Here is a 21,680-nt window from a genome sequence, read left to right as displayed (position 1 = left end):
TTTTATGTATTCCATTTTCAAGTTTTTTTTTCTCCCACGTTTCTCCCAAGATGATTAAGGCAGAAATTTATGTCCTGTGACACATACACCCACATGGCAAAGTCTCAGAATAGTCGGGGAAGATCATGGTTTCTGTAGTAAGTATGATTTTATTGGGCCATAAGAGTGAGAAAGGCAGCAAGTAAAACACAAAGTTAAATACGAAAAAGAAATATTATTTAGAGAACTTATAAAAAAGTACAGTTTTTTTTTTTCAAAATAATTTCATACATATTGGATTAGCACTTTCATTCAGACTGTAGAATACCTTCAGAAGCTTGATTTGTCGACTTATTGATTTACATGGGGAAAATTCTTTTTGTTTTAATAACACTAATTTCAGTAGTTAGATTATGCTGATTTCTTGTTGGTGTCTACTTAAATGTGATTTATTTTGTGATCAATAATTACACAGGGTGTTAATGAACTATACTGACAAACTTGAAGAGGCGATTCCTCACATCAAAATAAGAGAAAAAACTCTATATGGATCTATGACGAAAAGTGCATAGGTTTAGAGCTAGGACTGTCCAAAATCTCGAAAAAGCCAAATTTCAAGAGGTCCTATTTCGAATTCCAGAGACTGTGGATAGTGGTCCTTATCAGCATAAAGGAAGTCACGGATACACAATCCAAAAATGCATATTTCATTAATGTTCAATGGGTGTACAGATTCCCTACAGGGTGAAATTCCCAGACATACCATCAACCAATTTTGAGATATACTCTGACTTTATGATTGATCCAAAGTAGCCTAACGATAAGCCTTGATAGCAGTGAACACGGAGTCCTTTGGTGCGATGTCGGAAGTGTTAAGGAGCGTCAGCAGCACGGTTTCTCGTACTCGGGAAAACGCATGGTGCGATGTTTTCTTTCACGGTTATAAGTAAAGAAATCGTAAAATATACCGTGACGAAATACATATCATCACACGTTATTCCGTACACAAAGAAACATGGAGCTGCCGGTTCCTAACACTTCTGACTTCCCTCCGAAGCATTGGATGTCCATTGTTGTCAAGGTTTACCTCCTGCCTCCTTTGGGCTCTTCTTAAAATCAGGGTATATATGAAAACTCAATTGAAAACATATCTTAAAACTACACCCTGTAGGGAATACCCTCTATACCTACTGACAATTGATGAAATATGCACTTTTGGATTACGCATGCGTGGCTTCCTTTACTCTGATAAGAAACCACCATCCATAGTCTCTCGAATTCGAAATAGGGCCTCTTGAAGATTGGCTTTTTGGACAGCCCTACCTCTCAAACTATGCACTTTCGGCCATACGTCCATATGAACTTTTTTCTTTTATTTTGATGTGAGGAATCACCTGTTACAGTTTGTCGGTATAATTCATTAACACCCTGTATATTAAAAGTAATTTCAAGAAATAGTGAAATTAGTGCCGGGTCCGAAGTATGGAAGTCATATTGTCAGTGGCAGGAAACCGTTTTCCCTTCTGCAATACCTCAGCTCTGAAGCCAAAACATCTCAGCTTTTTAAGTAGACCTGAAGAAGAAATCTGCAATATCAAACAATTAAAACCCTCGTTTATTATTTTTAAAGATAATACTCTCCCATATATATTATTGGGCTGAATGCTAGGTGGCGTTCAGAAGACTTAGCCTGACACTTGTATTTGGAGTACTATCACAATTCGTACTTATCAAGGTTTAATTATTGGAAACAGTAATTAAAGTTAATTTTGATATTTTTTCTTTAAAATTAGGCATTCTTAAGAGGGCAGACTACTAAAAATGATATAAAAGCTAACAATTTTTCTTTTGCCCGTTTTCCATAAGTGAAAAGAGATATTGACATATAACTTACCACAATAATAGATGATGTTATTCTACACCCGAAAATACGAATCAGAAGAATTTCTAATGCTACCATCCATAGAAATTACAGTGTGGTCATAATATGAATTACCCAAAAATCTAGGTTAAAGCAGCGACTAGAAAAATGAACTCAACAGTAATTGATGACTTATCATGTTGTCTTGGTTCCTTGTTAACTATTTTTTAAATAATATTTGTATTTATCTTGTACTGTTTATTACAAAATTATTTATTCTGAACTGTTTATTACAAAATAAATACAAATAGTATTTAAAATGTAGTTAATAAGTAATGAAGACAACATGATAAGTCATCAATTACCGTTGAGTATATTTTACTAGTCACTGCCTTAATCTAGATTTTTGGACAATTCATATTCTGGCCACATTGTAATTTCTATGGATGACAACAATGAAAATTCTTTTGATTCGTATTTTCAGGTGTAGAATAACATTATCTATTATTGTGGTAAGTTACATGTCAATATCTCTTTTCACTTACGAAAAACGGGAAAAAGAAAAAATGGTTAGCTTTTATATAATTTTTAGTAGTCTGTCCCCTTAAAACAATAGCTTTTTTATTTAGAGTAATAAAGAATAGTCTCAGTTTGTAAGACATATACCTTATTCCAAAGAATAACCATGCTAAAAAAACTTAGAACATTGTTTATTCCTTCCTTTTTTGCACACAAAATGTTTCTCGTATTTAATAAAATTCCTTTCATCTCGCTTCCTACATGACAAAACGAGAAAACATCGTCTGTAACTTTAAGCTTTTACAATAAATATGCAATGAAAATTCGCTGCTCGTACTTCACAATACTAAGAAAGTTTGTTTACTTAGTTTGACATATGAATACAAGCTATCATTCTACATGTACATATTACGAGTAGTTTCTCGATACTCAGCTTCCTACAGATTTTTTTATTTTTATTTTGAACAACTTTACTATTCCAGTATTTTGAACACTTCACGCAGCACTTCACTTGAATATTTCGTACCACCAGTCGTAATTCTTATCTGCGTTTTATAATTGCCTGGCAACACTTTATTCACAAAACAATACAGGAAAATCACCTATTTTCAGGTCTCAACTGTTCGTCTTCTTCCTCTCTATCTTGATCTTCTATCACTTCTTCCTCCTGTTCTTCTCTGTCAACATAATCTGCTTGAGTGATAATGTTGTTCATTAGGTGAATATCTGCTTGGGATGACATTAGTACGGCTTGTTCGTAAGTTGGAGGATCTGATAAAGTGACGCGCGGAAGAACCGGCTCTCTGCAATGTCTGACAATTACCTGCACCTGCTCCATGCATTGTCGACGTTGATTTTCTCGCTGTGATTGTCGTTCTCTGTTTTTCTTCCTCTTTATGTACGCTTTCACAAATCCAATAACCAAACAAATTGCAACTAAAATCCCAAGTAGCACGTAAAAGAACGACCACCAAGACACAAATTGAAAGTGACACACATCTGACCAATATTTTCCGTGAAGGTTTTCAGGTTCGTGACACATTACTTCGTGTTTTCTATATTTTGTATTTTGATACCAATTAATAAAATTTCGCATATCCTGTAAATCACAGTCACAGTTCCAAATATTATCTGCCAGTTCCAGTTCACGTAAGTGTGGGTTCCAGTGAAATATGTCAATAGACAGAGACGTTAGTCTATTTCCAACAAGATTTAATGTTTTAAGATTTACGATATTCCTAAATGTGGTATTAGTCAAGTGAGTAATTCTACAGTAACTTAAATCCATTACTTCCAAAAATGGAATCTCAAATGTTCTGTCACCTAATTCTGCAATTTCACAATGTGACATTATTAACACATTTAAACTTCGTGATCTGATCATTTGAAGCTGATCAAGTTTGTTGTACGATAACACGAGAGTGTTTAGATTTGACATATTGAACAAAGCATTTTTGTTCAAAGTGGACAACTCACAATGGCTGAGGTCCAAATAATGTAATGACAGAGAATTTAAGACATTGAAAACCTGCAAAGGGTTGAATGATAAATTTAAGACTTTCAACTTTGGTAAATCGTCCAGAGAATTGCTGGATAATGATTGTAGTTCGCAATGGCTTAAATCTAGGATCTCCAAACCATATGCTGTGAAATTTTCAAATTCGTGAATTTTGGTATCGGACAAATTTAGGTATTTTAGATCTTTGTTGAACTCGAACATTTTATGATCTAACGATACTATTGTATTGTTAGATAAATCTACAGTAGTAATTGCTTCATTACTCTGCAAAGCTTTAGGTGATACGCTAGACAAAACATTGTTACTGAGAAACAATTTTTGAAGGGAGGGCAAACCAGACAGCGATATATTTTTCAAGTGATTTAGATTGCAATTACTTATGTCCAAAATTTGCAAAGATTCTGATGTTAAACTATGATGATTAATCAAATCCCTTAGATAGTTAGAGGATAGATTCAGATATCGAAGATTTATATTTCCTGTAAAGCCCTCAACATGGACGTAATTTATCTCATTCTGCGATAAATCAAGTTCTTCTAATGTCTCCAGTTCTTGAAAGGTATTTAAGTCTATATGTTGTATTTTATTTTTCGATAAGTTTAGTTTCACGAGCCGTGAAAGTTTTTGGATTCTTTGGCCCAAATTAGATATTTGGTTATTTGAAAGATCGAGGTCTTTCACTGATTGTGTAAAATTTTCAGGAAAAGTTTTCAATTGACGTGAAGAACACACAATAACGGTATCGTTTGCGTAACAAGCACACTCTTCAGGACAATCATTACTATGGCAAACAGTTATACTGATGAGTACGATAAATGAAATCATACACCATATCCTTAATCTGTTTTTGGTTCTCCATATTGGTGGTTGAAATTTCAGTTTGTCGCCTCTTGGAAAGGGGTTCATTGTATCATCATTTGAAGACAAATCACGGTGAATTAACGTTTGCCTGTAAAGTGAAAAAAAATAGATTAGGACAAAATTAGATTAACGTCAAACAAAATGAATTCGAAAACATAAATGAATAGAGGAAGACGAAATACCTAGGTAGTGGTGAGGTTCAAATTTTTTTTTATTAGTATGGTATATTGTCTTAGTATTAATAACAATAATAAGGTTCAGCAGTTATGAACACTGGTGAAACCTGGGCAATCACATGGGCTCAGTAAAAGATGAAAGTGGTGGAAATAAGAATGTAAAGTGATGTGGTGTGACTGGAAAGTATAGAATAACTAACGAACTAATTCTATGTCACATTCATAAAAGCTCCCTATAGACTTCTGTCCTTAACCAGCTGGATTTAATTCCTAATTTGTATTCATATTTCTGCGATAATTATCTTAATATTGTCCTCCCATCTGCATCTAGATCTCCCTAATTTGTTTTCAATTGGGTTTCCAATTAAAATCTTGAAAGCGATTATACTATCTTTCGTTCAAGCTACATGACCTTCCAACATAGACTTCCTACACTTAATGATCCTAACAATGTTAGGTAAACGGTATGAATCACGTAGTTCCTCCTTATGAAATTTCCAACATTCCCTATTCCCATTCGTCTTGGGCTCGAATATTCACCTTAGGATTTTATTTTCAGATATGTACTTTCAGTCTTCGTTCTTTCCTTAAGGTAAGCCGACGGAACAGTTCTCACTGACAGAGATAGCATCTTAAATAGATGGAATGATTTCTTTGACGAAATGCTTAACACGGAGCCAAAAGCTAATGTGCGTGGAGAAAGGGAAATACACACCGCAGAACCGTATATCCCAGAACCTAATCGAATAGAAGTAGAAATGGCTATAAAGAACTTAAACAAACACAAATCTCCGGGTGTAGACGAAATTCCGGCTGACAGTGAGTTAATTTTACTGGAGGGGAAAAAAATGTTTCCTAACCACACAGTACAACAAGCATAATTATCAGTTGATCTATTCATTTAGATCGAGGAAGTTTCTGTGCAATCCACATTATTTTGAGTAGTACTATACTTACTATTGTTGTGTATGTAATTTTGTTAGGAGAATCAATATTAATTAACGTTATTGTATAGGATATAGCTGTCTAATATGGGTTCCTGTAACCACGGCATGGTGCGTCCTCAAGTTGCGGATTGAGAAGAAGATCTCTAGATATAGAGGTTAGCTGCGAATATACTGAATAAGCAGTCGCAGACAGAAGACAAGAAGTGGTCCTCTAGCTTGGGCGTTTGGGTGAGGCTAACAACCTCATCCAGTAAAAAAGGCACTTCTTCAGAAACATTCACAGAAGCCTCGGACCAGACTGGTAACTTGGCACCACCTCAGCAAAAGAAAATGGACATGAGATTTGGATCATGGAATATTAGAAGTTTTTATAGGACAGGCGTGTTAAAATCAGTAACGAATGAGTTAGAGAAATACAGGACCTAGTAGGAGTTCAGGAAGTTAGGTGGGAGGGAAATGGAAGTGTGAATTGCGGAAATTTTACGTTCTTTCACGGGGAAGGAAATAAAAATCACCAATTAGAAACGGGGTTTTTCGTTCACAAACGAATAATATCAGCAATTAAGCGGGTTGAATTTGTTACTGACAGACTTTCTTTTATTACTCTTAAGGGTCGGTGGTGTGATATTATTGTTGTAAATGTACATGCCCCAACAGAAGATAAGCATTACGATATAAAAGACAGTTTTTACGAAGAAGTGGAACTTATATTTGACCAACTCCTGCGATGCCATATGAAAATTCTATTAGGGGATTTCAATGCAAAGGTAGGACGAGAGGATATTTTCAAACCGATTATAGGGAACGAAAGTCTGCATAAGGAAAGTAATGACAACAGTGTTAGACTCGTGAACTTTGCAACATCCAAAAACTTTATCGTGAACAGTACAAAATTCCCACATCACGACGTTCATAAATATAGCTAGACCTCACCAGACGGAAAAACACATAATCAAATTGATCACGTTTTAGATAAAAGAAGACAATCAAGCATAATTGATTTTCGTACATTTAGAGGAGCTCATTGTGACACTGATCACTTCCTGGTAGCAACAACAATAAGAGAGAGATTATCTTTGAATAAAGGAAATATTCAATGTCTGAAAACGGAGATATTTAGTTTAAAAAAATTAGAAGAGAGAATTAGAAATTAGATAAGAGAGGAATACCAAATTGAAGTTTCGAATACATTCTCGGTTTTAGAAGATTCGTAGTGCACCTATGTTGAGAATACTTGGATTGAAATTAGAGATAGTATTAAAATTTCAGTAAAAGAAAAATTAGGACACGCGAAAATAAGTAGGAACAAACCATGCTTCTATCAGGAATGCATTCAACCAGCGGATAAGAGAACACAGGTAAAATTACGTTGGCTACAAAACCCGAATGAAATAACTACACAGAATTTCGTAGACATCAGGCGGGAAATTTCCAAAACTTTTAGATCAAAGAAAGAGATTTTCTGAAAGCTAAAATTAAGGAACTTGAAGATAATAGTAAAAATAAAAACATTCGGGATATGATAAGGTGATCAACGAATTTAAGAAAGGCTATCAACCTCGTGCTTATATATTAAAGAAAGCCGACGGAGCAGTTCTCACTGACACAGATAGCATCTTAAATAGAAGGAATGATTTCTTTGACGAATTGCTTAACACGCAGTCAAAAACTAATGTTCGTGGAGAAAAGGAGACACACACACCGCAGAACCGTATATTCCAGAACCTAACCGAATAGAAGTAGAAATCGCTATAAAAAAATTAAAGAAACAATCTCCGGGTGTAAACGAAATTCTGGTTGAGTTAATTTCAGCTGGAGGTGAAAAATTGTGGAGCAAGATACATACTCATTCTGCTATCTGGAAAAAGAAGAATTGCCACAAGAGTGGAAAGAATCAATCATTGTTTCAATTCACATGAAAGGCGATGAAACTGACTAATAATTATCGAGACATTTCTCTTCTGTCAACATCCTATAAGATCCTCTCAAACATTCTATTAGCAAGATTGACCCCATACGCAGATGAAATTATTGGAGATTATCAGTATATATTTAGACGAAATCGATCAACTATCGGCCAAATATTTACCATTCGACAAATACTCGAAAAGAAGTGGGAATACAATACCCCAATACGTCAACTATTTGTTGAGTTTAGAAAGACTTACGACTCGGTTAGGAGAGAAGCATTGTACAACATTCTTACAGAACTTGGAATACCGAAAAAGCTAATTAGATTAATTAAGTTAAATTTAAATGAATCCCAAAGTGAAGTCCTGGTAGGAAAATTTTTGTGCACGAGTTTTCACATCAAGAATGGCCTGAAACAAGGAAATGCGTTGTCGCCATTATTATTCAACTTTGTTTTGGAATACGCTATAAGGAAAATCAAAAATAGCAACCAGGACCTAGAGTTGAATGGGGTTCACCAGGTTATGGCACGTGCTGATGATGTAAATTTAATAGGGGATGATAGGAGAACAATAGAAAGAAATGCAGAGATCTTATTAAACGCTTGCAGGGACATGGGTTTAGAAGTAAATGCAGAGAAAACAAATACATGGAAATTCGTCCGGATCGTAATACGAAAATGATGGTTGCGTTAAAATATCGAATAATACTTTTAATAAAGTGAATACTTTCAAATATCTAGTATCATTATTAACAGACGAAAACCATATTCACGAAGAAATTAAATGTCGGTTAAAAGCAGGAAGTTCGTGTTATTATTCAGTTCAAAATCTCTTGTTGTCGTGAATTATGTCGAGGAATTGAAGCTTAAAATATATAAAACGATAATCATGCCTGTTGTTCTGTATGGTTGCGAAACATGGTCGCTTACTCTGAGGGAAGAACATAAACTGAAAGTATTTTAGAACAAGATCCTGAAACGAATATTTGGACCCGAGAGAAACGGGAATGGGGAATAGCGGAAACCTCATAACGAGGAACTATATAATTTATATTGTTAGGGACGTCAAGTTTGGGACGTTCAGGTGGGCAGATCATGTAGCCAGGATGGAAGAAAGTGGGAACGCTTTCAAAGTCTTAACTGGAAGACGAACCGGTAAACGACCATTAGGAAGACCTCGTAAGGGCAGCAGATGGGAGGACAATATTAAGAGGGATCTAGCAAGCTTTTGTGAACGTGGCATTGAACCTCTTCCATAGGCCATAAAGTTGTTTTTTTTCCTTTCTTTTAAGTATGAGTATAGAACTAATTTATTTTAAGCTTCAAATTCTTCGACAGGGTTTGAGAACACGAAAGATACTGTTCTGAATAATAACACGAATTCCTTGCTTCCAGTCAACATTAAATTTTTTCGTGGCTATGGTTTGGTCTGTTAATAATCCTATATGTTTGAAAGTATCCACTTCGTCGAAAGCATTATTTGATATTTTGTCAAATGCATATTTTGCGGTATTTTGTTCACGCCGAACTACCATGTATTTAGTTTTCTTTAAATTTACTTCTACATCTGTATCCCTGCAAAAGTAATGTAAAACTTCGGCATTTGTTTGTATTGTTCCCACATCATCCCCTATCAAACTTACTCATCAGCATAATTCATAAGTTGGTGAGTGTCATTTAGCTCTTGACCTTGGTAATTATCTTTGATTTCCCTTAGTATAACGTATTCTAGAACAAAATTTAATAATGGGGAGAATACATCTGTTGGTTTCAGACCATTTTCTACGTGAAAACTAGTGAACAAGAATTTTCCTACCCGGACTTTACTTTTAAATTCATTTAAACGTATCTTAATTAATCTAACTACCTTTTCCAGTATTCTGAATTCGGTAAGAATGTTATACAATGGTTCCCTCCTAACAGAGTCGTGGGCCTTTCTGAAATCAATAAATAATCGATATACCAGAGTATTGTATTTCCATTTCTTTTTCATTATTGATAATATCCAATAATTTCATCTGCATATGGAGTCAATTTTGCTAACAGTATGTTTGAGAGGATTTTATAGGATGTTGACAAATATTAATTGTTACAATTAGTTTTATCGCCCTTCTTGTGAATTGGGGCAATGATTCTTTACATTCTTGTGGTAATTCCTTCTTGTTTCAAATGAGGAGAATGATTTAGGATTTTAGGATTTAGATTTCTGGGCTTTCGGCATCTAAGGCCATTTAGCCCGTCACGATTTGAGGGATGACGTCCCTCGGCGAGCACACAATCCGGGGAAAGGGAAGGAAGAAAGGATTGGGGAAGGAAGGGAGCGGCCTGGGACCTATAAGTTAGGTACCACTCCGGCATTTGCCTGGTATGAATGAGGAAAACCCAGGAAAACCTCTTTCAGGTTGGATGGCCTGAGAAAGCGTGTTACACTTTTTCGACGGAATGACCCCACCGGAAATCGAACCCGGGAAAATGAGGGGAATGAGTTTGTGTATCTTGTTCCACAGCTTTTCCCCTTGAGCTAACATTAACTCAGCAGAAATTTCATCTACACTCTGGGATTTGTATTTCTTTAATTCCTTTACAACAAATTATAAGGTAACTGCAGGTATATAAGCCAGTGTAACTAAATGCGCTAAGTATTCAGACTAGAACGTTTCTGACGAAATCCGCTAGAATCCGCCTCCAATATGCGCCATGGTCTTGGACAAGTCCGATTTGACGAGTACTCCAGGAGACAGCGTTGAGACCGCCACATCGTGCAGTGTTGTTTGCTTTGGGAAGGTTCCGTGGAAGAACGTTATTATTTCAATAGAGGTAAGAATCCGTTATTAGTACTGTGCTAATTCAGAACATTGCCGATTGTTTACAGCAATGTACGCCTTATTTCGTGTCCATCTAGAAATACTTTGTTTTGTAAGTGTAATTTCAGTATATGTGATTCCATGGCTACTAAATCAATACCAAGCGTGGTGCAGTTAAACACGCCATGGCTTGTGCAGGACTGACTGCAGAAGACAAAGATGTTTTCATTTGTCCCGCATGTTTCATGTAATATCGATGTAGTTTCTTTTTATGTCATAGTGCAGTGACACTGTTTGTTTATCTTCTTATGGACTGAAACTTTTCAGTTTGGAACTTCATTTCAACTTTGGAGATTATCATTTTTACATTTTTATCTTTTTATCTTTATTTTCCACTTTGGTTATTCTGTTTCTTGCTTCAGACATGTTGTGTAGTAATGTTTGAATTCGTACAATACAGACGATATAAACAGCTGCAAGATTTATTACAGGTTTCTAGTAATATTCTAGACTTGGCGTAATTACCTGCACGTGTTGGTAAATACGCCACTTTGTAACACTTTTTTCTTTTCCTTAGGTAGCAAAATAGAAGTGAATCGCATATTGCCACATTTTTTCTACATGCGGAAAAGGCTACTCTGCAATGCACTTTCTTGTTCTTTGTGTTTCATCAAAATTAAGGCCATGAAAACTACAACACAATTAACATGGCGTATTTACCTGCACCTACCTTATTTCTGTTCAGTCAGGTTCTGTATATAGGCAATTCTGCTAATTTCCCATTTTAATTTCAGCAAATATATTAACTGTGTTTTGAGTTAACTGTCAAATAAATCTTTACATCTATTCAAAATACTTATACGTATCCGTGAGAATTGTGCTGTCCGCTTTCTGTAATATTTACGATCGGGATACGCAGTCCTTCTTAAATTCTTCGACGCCTTTATACATGCCCTGAATATTTTTGTTTTTACTATTTTCTTCAAGTTTAATAATTTAGCTTTAAAAAAAAATCAAGTTTCTGTGTTCTAAAAGTTTTTGAAGTTCCCCCAACTAATAATAACGAAATTTTGTGTGGTTCTATCGTTCGGATTTTGTAGTTATTTCAGTTTTGTTTGTTTTCTCTTTTTTGCTAGTTTAGTACATTTCTGGAGCCATGGTTTGTTCCTAGATATTTTCTAATTTTTCTTTTGTTGAAATTGTGATGTTATACCTAATTTTAACCTAAGTATACTCAGCACTAGTGCATTAAAAACTTTAAGAAACCGAGAATCTATTCAACATTACAAAATGGTATTCCCTTCTTGATTGATCCTCCTCTAACTTCTATAAATTAAACTAAACTTCTTCGTTTTCATATGCTGAAGATGTCTTTTTTTTTAAATCTACAATATTTCTCTTATAATCATTCCTACCAGGTAGTAGTTAGTGTCGCAGTCAACTCCTGCGAACGATCGGACATCAATTATGCCTGACTGTCTTTTCCTGTCTACTAAAACGGATAGTGGGTTTTCTCGGATTACTCCTCATTCCTCCCACTTTATCATTCCACCAATTATTCCATCATCATTCACTTGCTTTAATCATCGTCTCCTTTAGCCTAACAGGCATAATCGTGGGACGTTAAACTTAAAGATTTTTATTTCATTTTTACTAAAACGTAACCAATTTGAATGTATTATTCAATCCAGAGATGTTCAAGTACTATCTAGAGCTCCCTCGTGGCTAAGCGGTTAGCGTTCGCGCCTTTGGCGTGGGAGACCCGGGTTCGATTCCCGGCTGGAGGTCATATGGTTCGGATTCCACGTTAATCAGTAGGTCCACGTCTCATATAGCCTCGCTGCTGAAAGGGACGCTAAACTAAAGTCAAGTGAAGTCAAGTACTATCTAAATATATTTATGAATGCCACGATGTGGAAATTTTGTACTCTTCACGATAAAGTTTTGAGACATTGCAAAGTTCTCGAATCTAAAGCCGTTGTCCTTACTTTTCTTATACAGGGTATCGTTCCTTGTAGTTGGTTTGAAAACACCCTCTCGTCCTACCTTTATATTGAAATACCCCAAAAGAGTTTTCATATGGTATTGTGGAAATTGGTGCAATATACGTTCTACTTTTTCGTAAAAAGTGTTCTTTATATCGTTATTCTTCTCTTTTGTTGGGGCATGTACACTCATGTCCGAAATGATTGTCGCATATCTATAACTGTCTTCTTGTGAGAATATAATTTGATAATGATTTTGCAGGGTACTTTTAATACTGATACTATGTGTAATCGGGAAATGTATATTTGTGGTAAATTTCATAGGAAAAGAATTATAAATACGAAAATTAGAATGAGTAAACCAAAATGTTGCTAAATGGACAAGAAAGTTTTATTTTCATTTTATTATTCTTATTTACTGCTCTTTTGACATGAAAATTGCCACATACATGTCTTTGCCAATTATACACATACCAACATCATAAAAAATATCGGGCGAATCCGTTATCAAATTCTATTCCTACAATAACATATTTATAGGCATGCGACAATAATTTTGGACATGAGTGTACATTTAGAACATTAATATTGCACCACCATTCACGAAGAGTAATAAAGGAGACTCTATTGTTAGCAAATTCAGTACGTTAATTTCTAATAATATTCGTTGAATTATATTTTCTTACCCATAAAACAAAACGTAAAATTCCCTCTTTACAGCTCTCTCTTTCCTTCCCACCAGGCTCGGACTGGTCAAGATGGCTACGCTGCGATTGCCGCTCAGGACTGCAATGAGCTTGCGCACACTTTTCCGGTTTTATCAGTTCTATCTGATAAGCTGTTGACAAGCTGTCATAATGTACAGGATTACGCACAGAAGTATTAAGCAATGTTGTCAGATGAAAAATATTTTCTCTTTTGTCATGTTTGTATAAGTGTGTGACTTTATTGACAAGTCTAATTTGGAAAATGCAGAGGAATTAACACATAAGGATATGAAGAAGTGTAGAGAAGCTATGTACTGTATTACAAAAAAAAAAAAAAAAAAAAAAAAACACTAGTTCGAGAAATTTTACAGAGGCTGCTGAGAAAGAGATGAGCTAAGTCATGTTGGACAAAAGTTTCTATTTGCAAATGAAAAAGCTAAGATTTTCGTCCTTGGCTAGTAGTGGGTAGTATGCCTACTATATAATAATAATAATAATAATAATAATAATAATAATAATAATAATAATAATAATAATAATAATAATAATAATACCATTGAGAATGTCATCATAATTGTTTGCTTCGTTTTATTTGTTTCCACCTAGAATATGGGCTTAAGAATCCTCAGTAGCTCCTCGGACGACGAATGAGGCGAAAACATTTCATAAACATTTCAATGAACGATTCTATTCACCGGGTTCAGATATTTATCAAGTGATTTTATCTTTGTTGAATATACAATCAGAAACAAAATTTAAATTAAGATCAATTGCGAAATGAGATACCAATACACAAAGAAAGAAAGATTTGAGGAGACATAACTTCATATTGAAGCAGTATGAAATGCTTAAAGGTGATACGTATTCTAATATTTTAACAACCGGTTTTGTACACACACACACACACACACACACACACACACACATACATATACATATATATATATATATATATATATATATATATATATATATATATATATATATATATATATATATATATATATATATATATATATATATAATGAACATATCGGAGTCATTCAAAAACAGATAGGTAGCACACGTAATAGGCATTAGACACGTATGACATTCATTATATTCACAGATTCCAGTATCGTGGACAAAATCCCGAAATTCATATTCAAATTTCTTTCTGCCCATTCAGATTTCTGTCTGCCCATTAAATTGAAACAATTCAAAGTTGCTTGTTTTCACAACAATAAAGCGAGCGGTTAAAGTACAAAGGTGTTTTCACAAATTTGTTTTGCTACTTTCTTTCACTCTTCGCTTGGTCCTCTGCACATATGTATATATATACGAAGTTAGTTCGGAAAGTAAGTTCCGTTCGTTAATAAAAAAAGAAATCGAGTACAGATAAAGAAAGCAATGTATTGCACAAAGTCAATAACATTTACACTACTTTTCCACATAGCTCTTGTAATTTTCCAGGCATTTTTCATAGCGTGGTATAAGTTTATGTATTCCTGCGTCATAGAATGTTGCCGCCTGTGTTGTTAAACATGTGGTAAAATGTTCTTTTAACAACTCTTCATCGTTGTTGAAGTGCTTACCACCAAGGAAAGACTTCAGACGCAGAGAGATTGAAATCGCTACAAGCAACGTCGGGACTGAACGGAGAATGGCCAAAAACGTTCCAGCCAAAGCTTTCAAGGAGTTGTTTGGTCACATTCGCAGTATGAGGTCGGGCGTTGTCGTGAATGAAAACCACACCTTTTGAGAGCATTCCTTTGTGTTTGTTCTGTATTGCACGGCGCAGTTTCTTAAGCATCTCGCAATAAACATCTTTACTGATTGTTGAACCTCGTGGTAAAAATTCAATCAATAAAATGCCTTGTCTGTCACAAAGCAATGTGCACGTGACTTTTCGGGGTGTCAAGAATTGCTTTGGTTTAGCCTTTTTTGTGTGCCTCCATTCCATGGATTGCCCTTTTCGTTTCAGGGCTGTCATAAGCAACCCAAGTTTCATCCTCCGTGACTATCTGCGATAAAAAGTTCTCGCCATCATCATGATAATGTATCAGAAAATCAAGTGTGTTGCTTTTTGTGTTCTTCAGTAAGAAATTTAGGCAGTTTTTCAGTAACAATCTCGTAAAGTACTGTTCATAAAATTTGTGGAAATTAAAGACTAAGAGCATTAATCGTAAACCTACGGTTGTTCTTAATCTTTTCTTTGATTGCACTCACTAGTTCATCAGAAACCACAGTTGGACGCCCACCTCGTTCTTCGTCATGCATTTGATCACACCCTTCCTTAAATCGTCGGACCCATCTTCTCACCATTGAATCACTCATTGCATTTTCTCCGTAAACCTCACAGATTTGTCGATGAATGCCACTTGGTTTTACGTTCCTCGCATTCAGAAAACGAATCACAGATCTAATTTCACAAGCGGCGGGATTTTTGATCAACACTACCATTATAAACAATCACTACGAACGACACACAACACAGAGCGATCTCAAAATGGCGTCATTTCGTTCTGCTTGAATCAGAGTAACTTAGTGCGCATGAGCGGAAATGCGATCGTAGCGCTGCAGCGGAGAAAAATAGAAACGGAACTTATTTTATGAACTTCCTATCGTATATGTTTGTGTTTATGTTGGGTATAACAAACGGTTCTGCGAACTCGAAATATTTTAACAACCGGTTTTAACGAACCGGCTGAATAACACCACTGCATATTCAGAGAATGAAACAAGTAGGATTAAATTTCTAAAAATTGTAGGCTTAAAATTGCAACCAGGAAAAGTTTAGCATGTGCATTGTAAATGTGAAAATTTGGCTTTGACTTGTATTTACTGATAAAATTATATTTAATTATGCCTCAATATAATTTTCATTTGATTTCTAATTTCTGTTTCTATCCTAGTCTGAAGGAAAACCTTGTTTGCGCATATCGTTGTGGCAACGTTGGACAAAAAATCTGTGTTCAAAAAGGCCGACAGAGATTTGTGCGCAATTTGGGATCTAGAGTGTGCGCAATCCAGGTGCTCCCCGCTCAAACAGGGACCAAATCAAAAGGGGGCCAAATGAAAATTTTAATAAAGAGAGAAGATCACAAAAATTTGGAATAAAATTACGTAAATCAAAATGAAATTTCATTACATCACTTTCTGGTAGCAATATTAAGATTTACTATTGATAATTTCTTTCCTGATATTTTATCATGTAACGATCATAGTAGATAATTCAATTACGACTACCCTGTGGGTCTATATGTGCACATGATTTGCATAAATACGATCTGGATACTTGACATAGTTCGTGGACCACAAGCGCTCACTGATATTAATGTCCTTACGAGAAGATTTTGTCGTGCATGTTCCGGAAGGTATATCCCCCTCGGAAAAACATTTCGGGCTACGTGCCGTGGACGTTTCTTTGCAGTATATCGTACCCCTTGTTCACAAATACTGAAACCGCCAGTGTTCATTAATTTGTCGGTAGTTCCTTATTAACAAATTACTAATTCCAGTCATCCCAAAGCGAGATGAAAAAAGTATGCTAAAAATTACTGTATGTCTTATTCTCATTAATATTGTTACGTAACAAATACCCTGATTTTCACATTATGATCTTTATGGTATACTGTATGGTGTTGCTACTAAAGACAAATGAAATCCTTGTGATTTAAGTTCCGCGAAATGCTAGGGAGACTAAAGGAGACGGTGATAATGAGAAATGGATGTTAATGGTGGAATAAATGAAGTGAGAGGAAACGGAAGAACCCCTAGAAAACCCATTCACACGGTATTTGTCCACCACAAAGTTCACTTGGCACGAGCTGGCATTGAACCAGGGACCCCAAGCACCAGAAGTGAACGCTCTAGCACTGAGTCACCGCGGTTCCTGCTACTAAAGAATAGTGTGTTTTATCGAAGATAATACTGTGCTTTTATCGTGGGAAAACAGTGGGCAGTTGGGGTAAGGTGGTCAGGGTGATTGAGAATTTGGGACCAAGACAATATGTCGACCGCCGGGGCCAACTAGTAGCCAGTCTGGCTCTGCTTTCCCACCTAATATGGTGAACTTTTTCCAGGTCTATATATATTTCCCTATCTCACTTGTGAGTTGTAATACACCTGCCATACAAAATCTTTTTATATTCCCTGATTCAAATCTCATGTCCAATTTGCTTCACTGAGTTTGTGCTAAGTTATCAGTTCTGGTTCGAGGCTTCTGTGAAAATCTTTGACACATGAACCTAACTGCACGTGCATATCGGCATGTCATGTCTCAACTTAAATCACTGGTTGGAATTTAGTGTCCCTTTTCAGCATCAAGGATATAGGAGACGTGGGACCTACAATGTGGAATCCGAACGACTACATTTTGCTTTCAAAGTATAAGTCCCTTTCACCAGGATCGAACCCGGGACCCTACATGCGCAATTTTTCACACCTGCGGTTGCACTACAACACATGCAGTCTTCATTTATCTGAAGTTTATTGTTACTAGTTCATTGATTCTGTTACATCAGATGGAGCACAATTGGTTTGTTGGTACTGGTCTGATGGGTCGTGGTTCTGCATCAGACATATTTCTATCCTCGCAGTTGCAAGCGGTAGTAGAATGATCAAAATTGACCGATAATAGTGTCGAATCCATAGCTTTCGGGTCCATGAGCTGATTGGTGACGGTTTCGATGCCCTTTAAGTCAATGTTCTGCCAATCACTCAGAGTAAGATCCCCTAACACACCTAGGAGAATAGGAAGCGTGACATACAGTATGAAAATGGACAAAAATGACCGATATTACTGTCGAAGTCATAGTTTTCGGGGTCGATGAGATAAACAGAGACACTTTTGATGCCGTTTAAATTCCAATTCGACTCCCATTAGTATTTCTGAGAGGAGAGCGGAATAGTGACGTGAAATAATTGAAAAATAACTGATATTAGTGTCGAATCCATAGTTTTCAGGATCTCTAAGTTGGTTGGTGATAGTTTTGGCGCCCTTTAAGACCCTAACTCCAAGTTAGGGTAAGACCTCCGAACACTCCTAGGGAAGGGGGAGACATATAAAAATGATCGAAAAGACCGATAATAGTGTCGAATCCATAATTTTTGAAGTTGCTTGGATGAATATTGATACCGGTATTCCATACGTCGTTGAAGTCCGATTTAAGCCCTCATTAGTACCTTGGGTGGGGGTGGAGGTGAAATAGTGACATGTAAAAATTTCGAAAACTACCTGTATTAGTGTTAAATCATTAGTTTTCAGCGTCGCTAAGTTTATTGGTGGCAGTCCTGATGCCATTTAAGGGTGAAATTGTAACATGTAAACATACATAATTGAAAATGACTGATATTAATGTCGAATCCACAGTTTTCGGAGTCCTTAAGTTGACTGGTGGCAGTTACGATAAATTTTAAGTTGGAGTTCAGCCTCTAGTGGAGATACGACGCTGTAGCATACCTAGGCAGAGTGGATGGGGGTAACATATAAAATGATCGAAAACAACTTATATTAGTGTAAATCCATAGTTTTCGGGATCGCTAAGATTAATAGCGACACTTCAAATGTCGTTTACTGTCAAGTTCAGTTCTTTTTGGTACCCCTGGAGGGGGGAAATGGTGATATCAAAAAAAATAATCAAAAACGACCGATATTAGTATGGAATCCATAGATTTCTGAGTCTCTAAGTTGATTGGCGACATTCCCTATACCACGTATGTATGCGTTTAATCCCTATTAACATCCCTAGGGTGTTTAGACGGGGTTGACAGGTAAAAATAAGCGAAAACGACCGATATTCAGGGGTGCCCATAGAGGGGACTATGACGCAAACTGCGTCATTGAAATATTTTGAGGGGGGGTAAAAATCTATATAAATATGTTTGAGGGGGTGTAAAAATTAATCGAAAAGATTTGTTCATGGAAGAACACCCACGGATAGACAATTGGGGGTGTGTGTCATGGACATAAGGGGGGGCTCCACTGCGATATTAGTGTCGAATCGATAGTTCTCGATGTCTTGGAGATTAATAATTACAATCCCGATGGCGTTAGTTCAAGTTTAGCCTCCATCGGCATGAAGGGTGAAAAATAAAATGTCTCAAATGACTCAGTTCAGTGTCGAATCCATAGTTTGGATTCGTCAAGCTATTAGAAAGACATGTCAGTGTTGAGGGCGGAAATGGTTAGATTTCCGTGCACATGCCTAAAAAGAGGAAAAAGAAGAAGCATAGATTTTTTTTATCTGGATTGTCAAGTTAATTTTGTAAATTGGTGATTGATGAAAAATCTTCATGTCTTGAGGTAGAAGTTAAATACAGGTTGTAATAGTGGAAACGGTTTATTTATTTTAATAATTAAGCCAGAGTAATATAAGGTGAAACAATAACAAATGGCGCAGTCGGTATTTCAAAACTACGTGCAGTATTTTTGATATAGGCCTAAGTACTAATGATGACAATGCTCAAAGAACCATTATATGTAAATTTAAAATGCAACGATCAGATGATAAAATTTCTGCTGGATACAGGGGCAGCCGTTTCAGCAGTTGGGTATACTTCACCGTTACTAAAAGGAGTACTGATAGAGCCGTTTCAAGGACGACTTAATAATGCTGATGGCTCTCCTATTAACACATTAGGTAGATGTACTGTCAAGGTACAGCATCTAGAACACAATGAAAGCTTATCCTTAATAGTCGTTAAGCAAGAAGAGTTCCATCCTATTTTAGGGAGAAGTTGGTTGGATGCTTTGGTTCCACAGTGGAGAAATCAGTTGGCATTAATGTTATATAGTATTGAAGAATTGCAACAGATGGAAGTTGCTGAAAGTCAGTCGGTAAATGTTTTACAGAATCAGATTATGCAACAGTTTAGTGAAGTTTTTAATGGTTCTATTAATGTCCCAATTAAAGATTTTAAAGTGTCTATTCCTTTGCGACAAGGTGTCACGCCTATATTTAGGAAAGCGTATGACATACCGTATTCACTGCAGGAACAAGTTAAAAAAGAATTAGATAATTTATGTAATGCTGGAGTTTTAAAGAAGATTTCACAAGCTGATTGGGCTACTCCAATGGTAATCGTTAAAAAAAAGATTGGAGCTGTAAGGTTATGTTTAGATTTTAAACGCACACTAAATTTAGTGACAGAAAAGGTTAGTTATCCTCTTCCTAAAATACAAGACTTGCTCAATAAATTGTCAGATGCAAAGTGCTTTGTATTATTAGATCTGAAGCAAGCTTACTTACAACTGGAAGTACAGGAAGAGTCACAGAAATATTTGGTAATTAACACACCATGGGGTTTATACTTGCAACATAGGCTACCATTTGGGTTGAATTGTTCAGCACAAATTTTCCAAAAATTTATGGATAATGTCATACAAGGTTTGGATGGAGTAGCTTGTTATCTTGATGATGTACTTATCTGGGGAGTTACAGTAGAACAATGTTATAAAAGAACAGTACAGGTCTTAAATAAATTCAGGAATTACAACATACAGGTAAACAAAGAGAAAAGTATTTTCTTCGTTGATTCCATAACATATTTAGGATATGATATTTCTCAGAAAGGTATTCTGCCTGCAAAAGACAAGTTACAACCTATACTGGATACGCCATCTCCTAAAAATATAACTCAGTTACAGTCCTTCCTAGGTATGCTAAACTTTTATCATCGACACCTACCTTCATTACCATCATGCATTCCAGAATTATACAAGTTACTAAGAAAAGGTGTTAGCTGGGAATGGACTAGCAAGCAGGAGACAGAGTTTCTTTTAGCAAAACACATGCTACAAAAGGCCAGAATTTTACATCCTTTCGATGAAACGGCAAACGTGGTATTGATGACAGATGCCTCCCCAGATGGAGTAGGAGCAGTGCTGTACAATGAAGTAGACGGTCAGTTTAAAACAGTAGCTTGTGCCTCAGCAACTCTATCGCAAGCAGAGAAAAAATATTCGCAGTTCGAGAGAGAGGCGTTAGCAGTGGTATTTGCAGTGCGTAAATTCCATAAATTTTTGTTTGGTAGAATCTTCAAGATTATCACGGACTCTCAACCTGTGAAGTGGATTTTCGGATTGAAAGCCCCGCCTGATGGAGCTTCTCCAAGAATGCAAAGATGGTTCTTACTATTAGCTAATTACGATTACGATATTGTGTATAGTAAGTCAGTCAAGGTGGCTGATTTTTTGTCAAGATTTCCCTTGGATGTTTCTACAGAGGAAGATCGAATAGCTCCGGATTACATAAGTGAAATTTCAACTACAATTTTAGATAAAACAGAGATAGAAGAAGAGTCTCAAAAAGATCATATGATAATAAAGATTAAAGAGTGGATGTTACAGGGATGGCCCAAGAGTTTGCCACCTTGTTTTGATTATAAGGAATATCAGGAGATGTACAGAAGAAGATTTCAATTGGAA

At 36.0% G+C, this 21,680-nt stretch overlaps 1 protein-coding gene across 1 annotated transcript; it reads right to left on the bottom strand.

Moving 5' to 3' along the window:
• Positions 1-237: 237 nt before the first annotated feature.
• Positions 238-13,339, bottom strand: LOC145683757 (uncharacterized). The gene is made up of 2 exons (XM_081755314.1): positions 13,250-13,339; positions 238-4,827 (listed from the first exon to the last, which is right to left on the bottom strand). Exon 2 carries the CDS (start codon positions 4,782-4,784, stop codon positions 2,958-2,960), a length of 1,827 nt encoding a protein of 608 aa, XP_081611440.1. The 5' UTR covers positions 4,785-4,827; positions 13,250-13,339; the 3' UTR covers positions 238-2,957.
• Positions 13,340-21,680: the final 8,341 nt, after the last annotated feature.

The sequence above is a fragment of the Thermobia domestica genome, chromosome 4 (assembly GCF_964235325.1).
Source record: "Thermobia domestica chromosome 4, izTheDome1.hap1.1, whole genome shotgun sequence".
Classification (NCBI taxonomy): domain Eukaryota; kingdom Metazoa; phylum Arthropoda; class Insecta; order Zygentoma; family Lepismatidae; genus Thermobia; species Thermobia domestica.
Note: the sequence above shows the minus strand (reverse complement) of the source record. Positions and strands in the feature narration are given on the sequence as shown.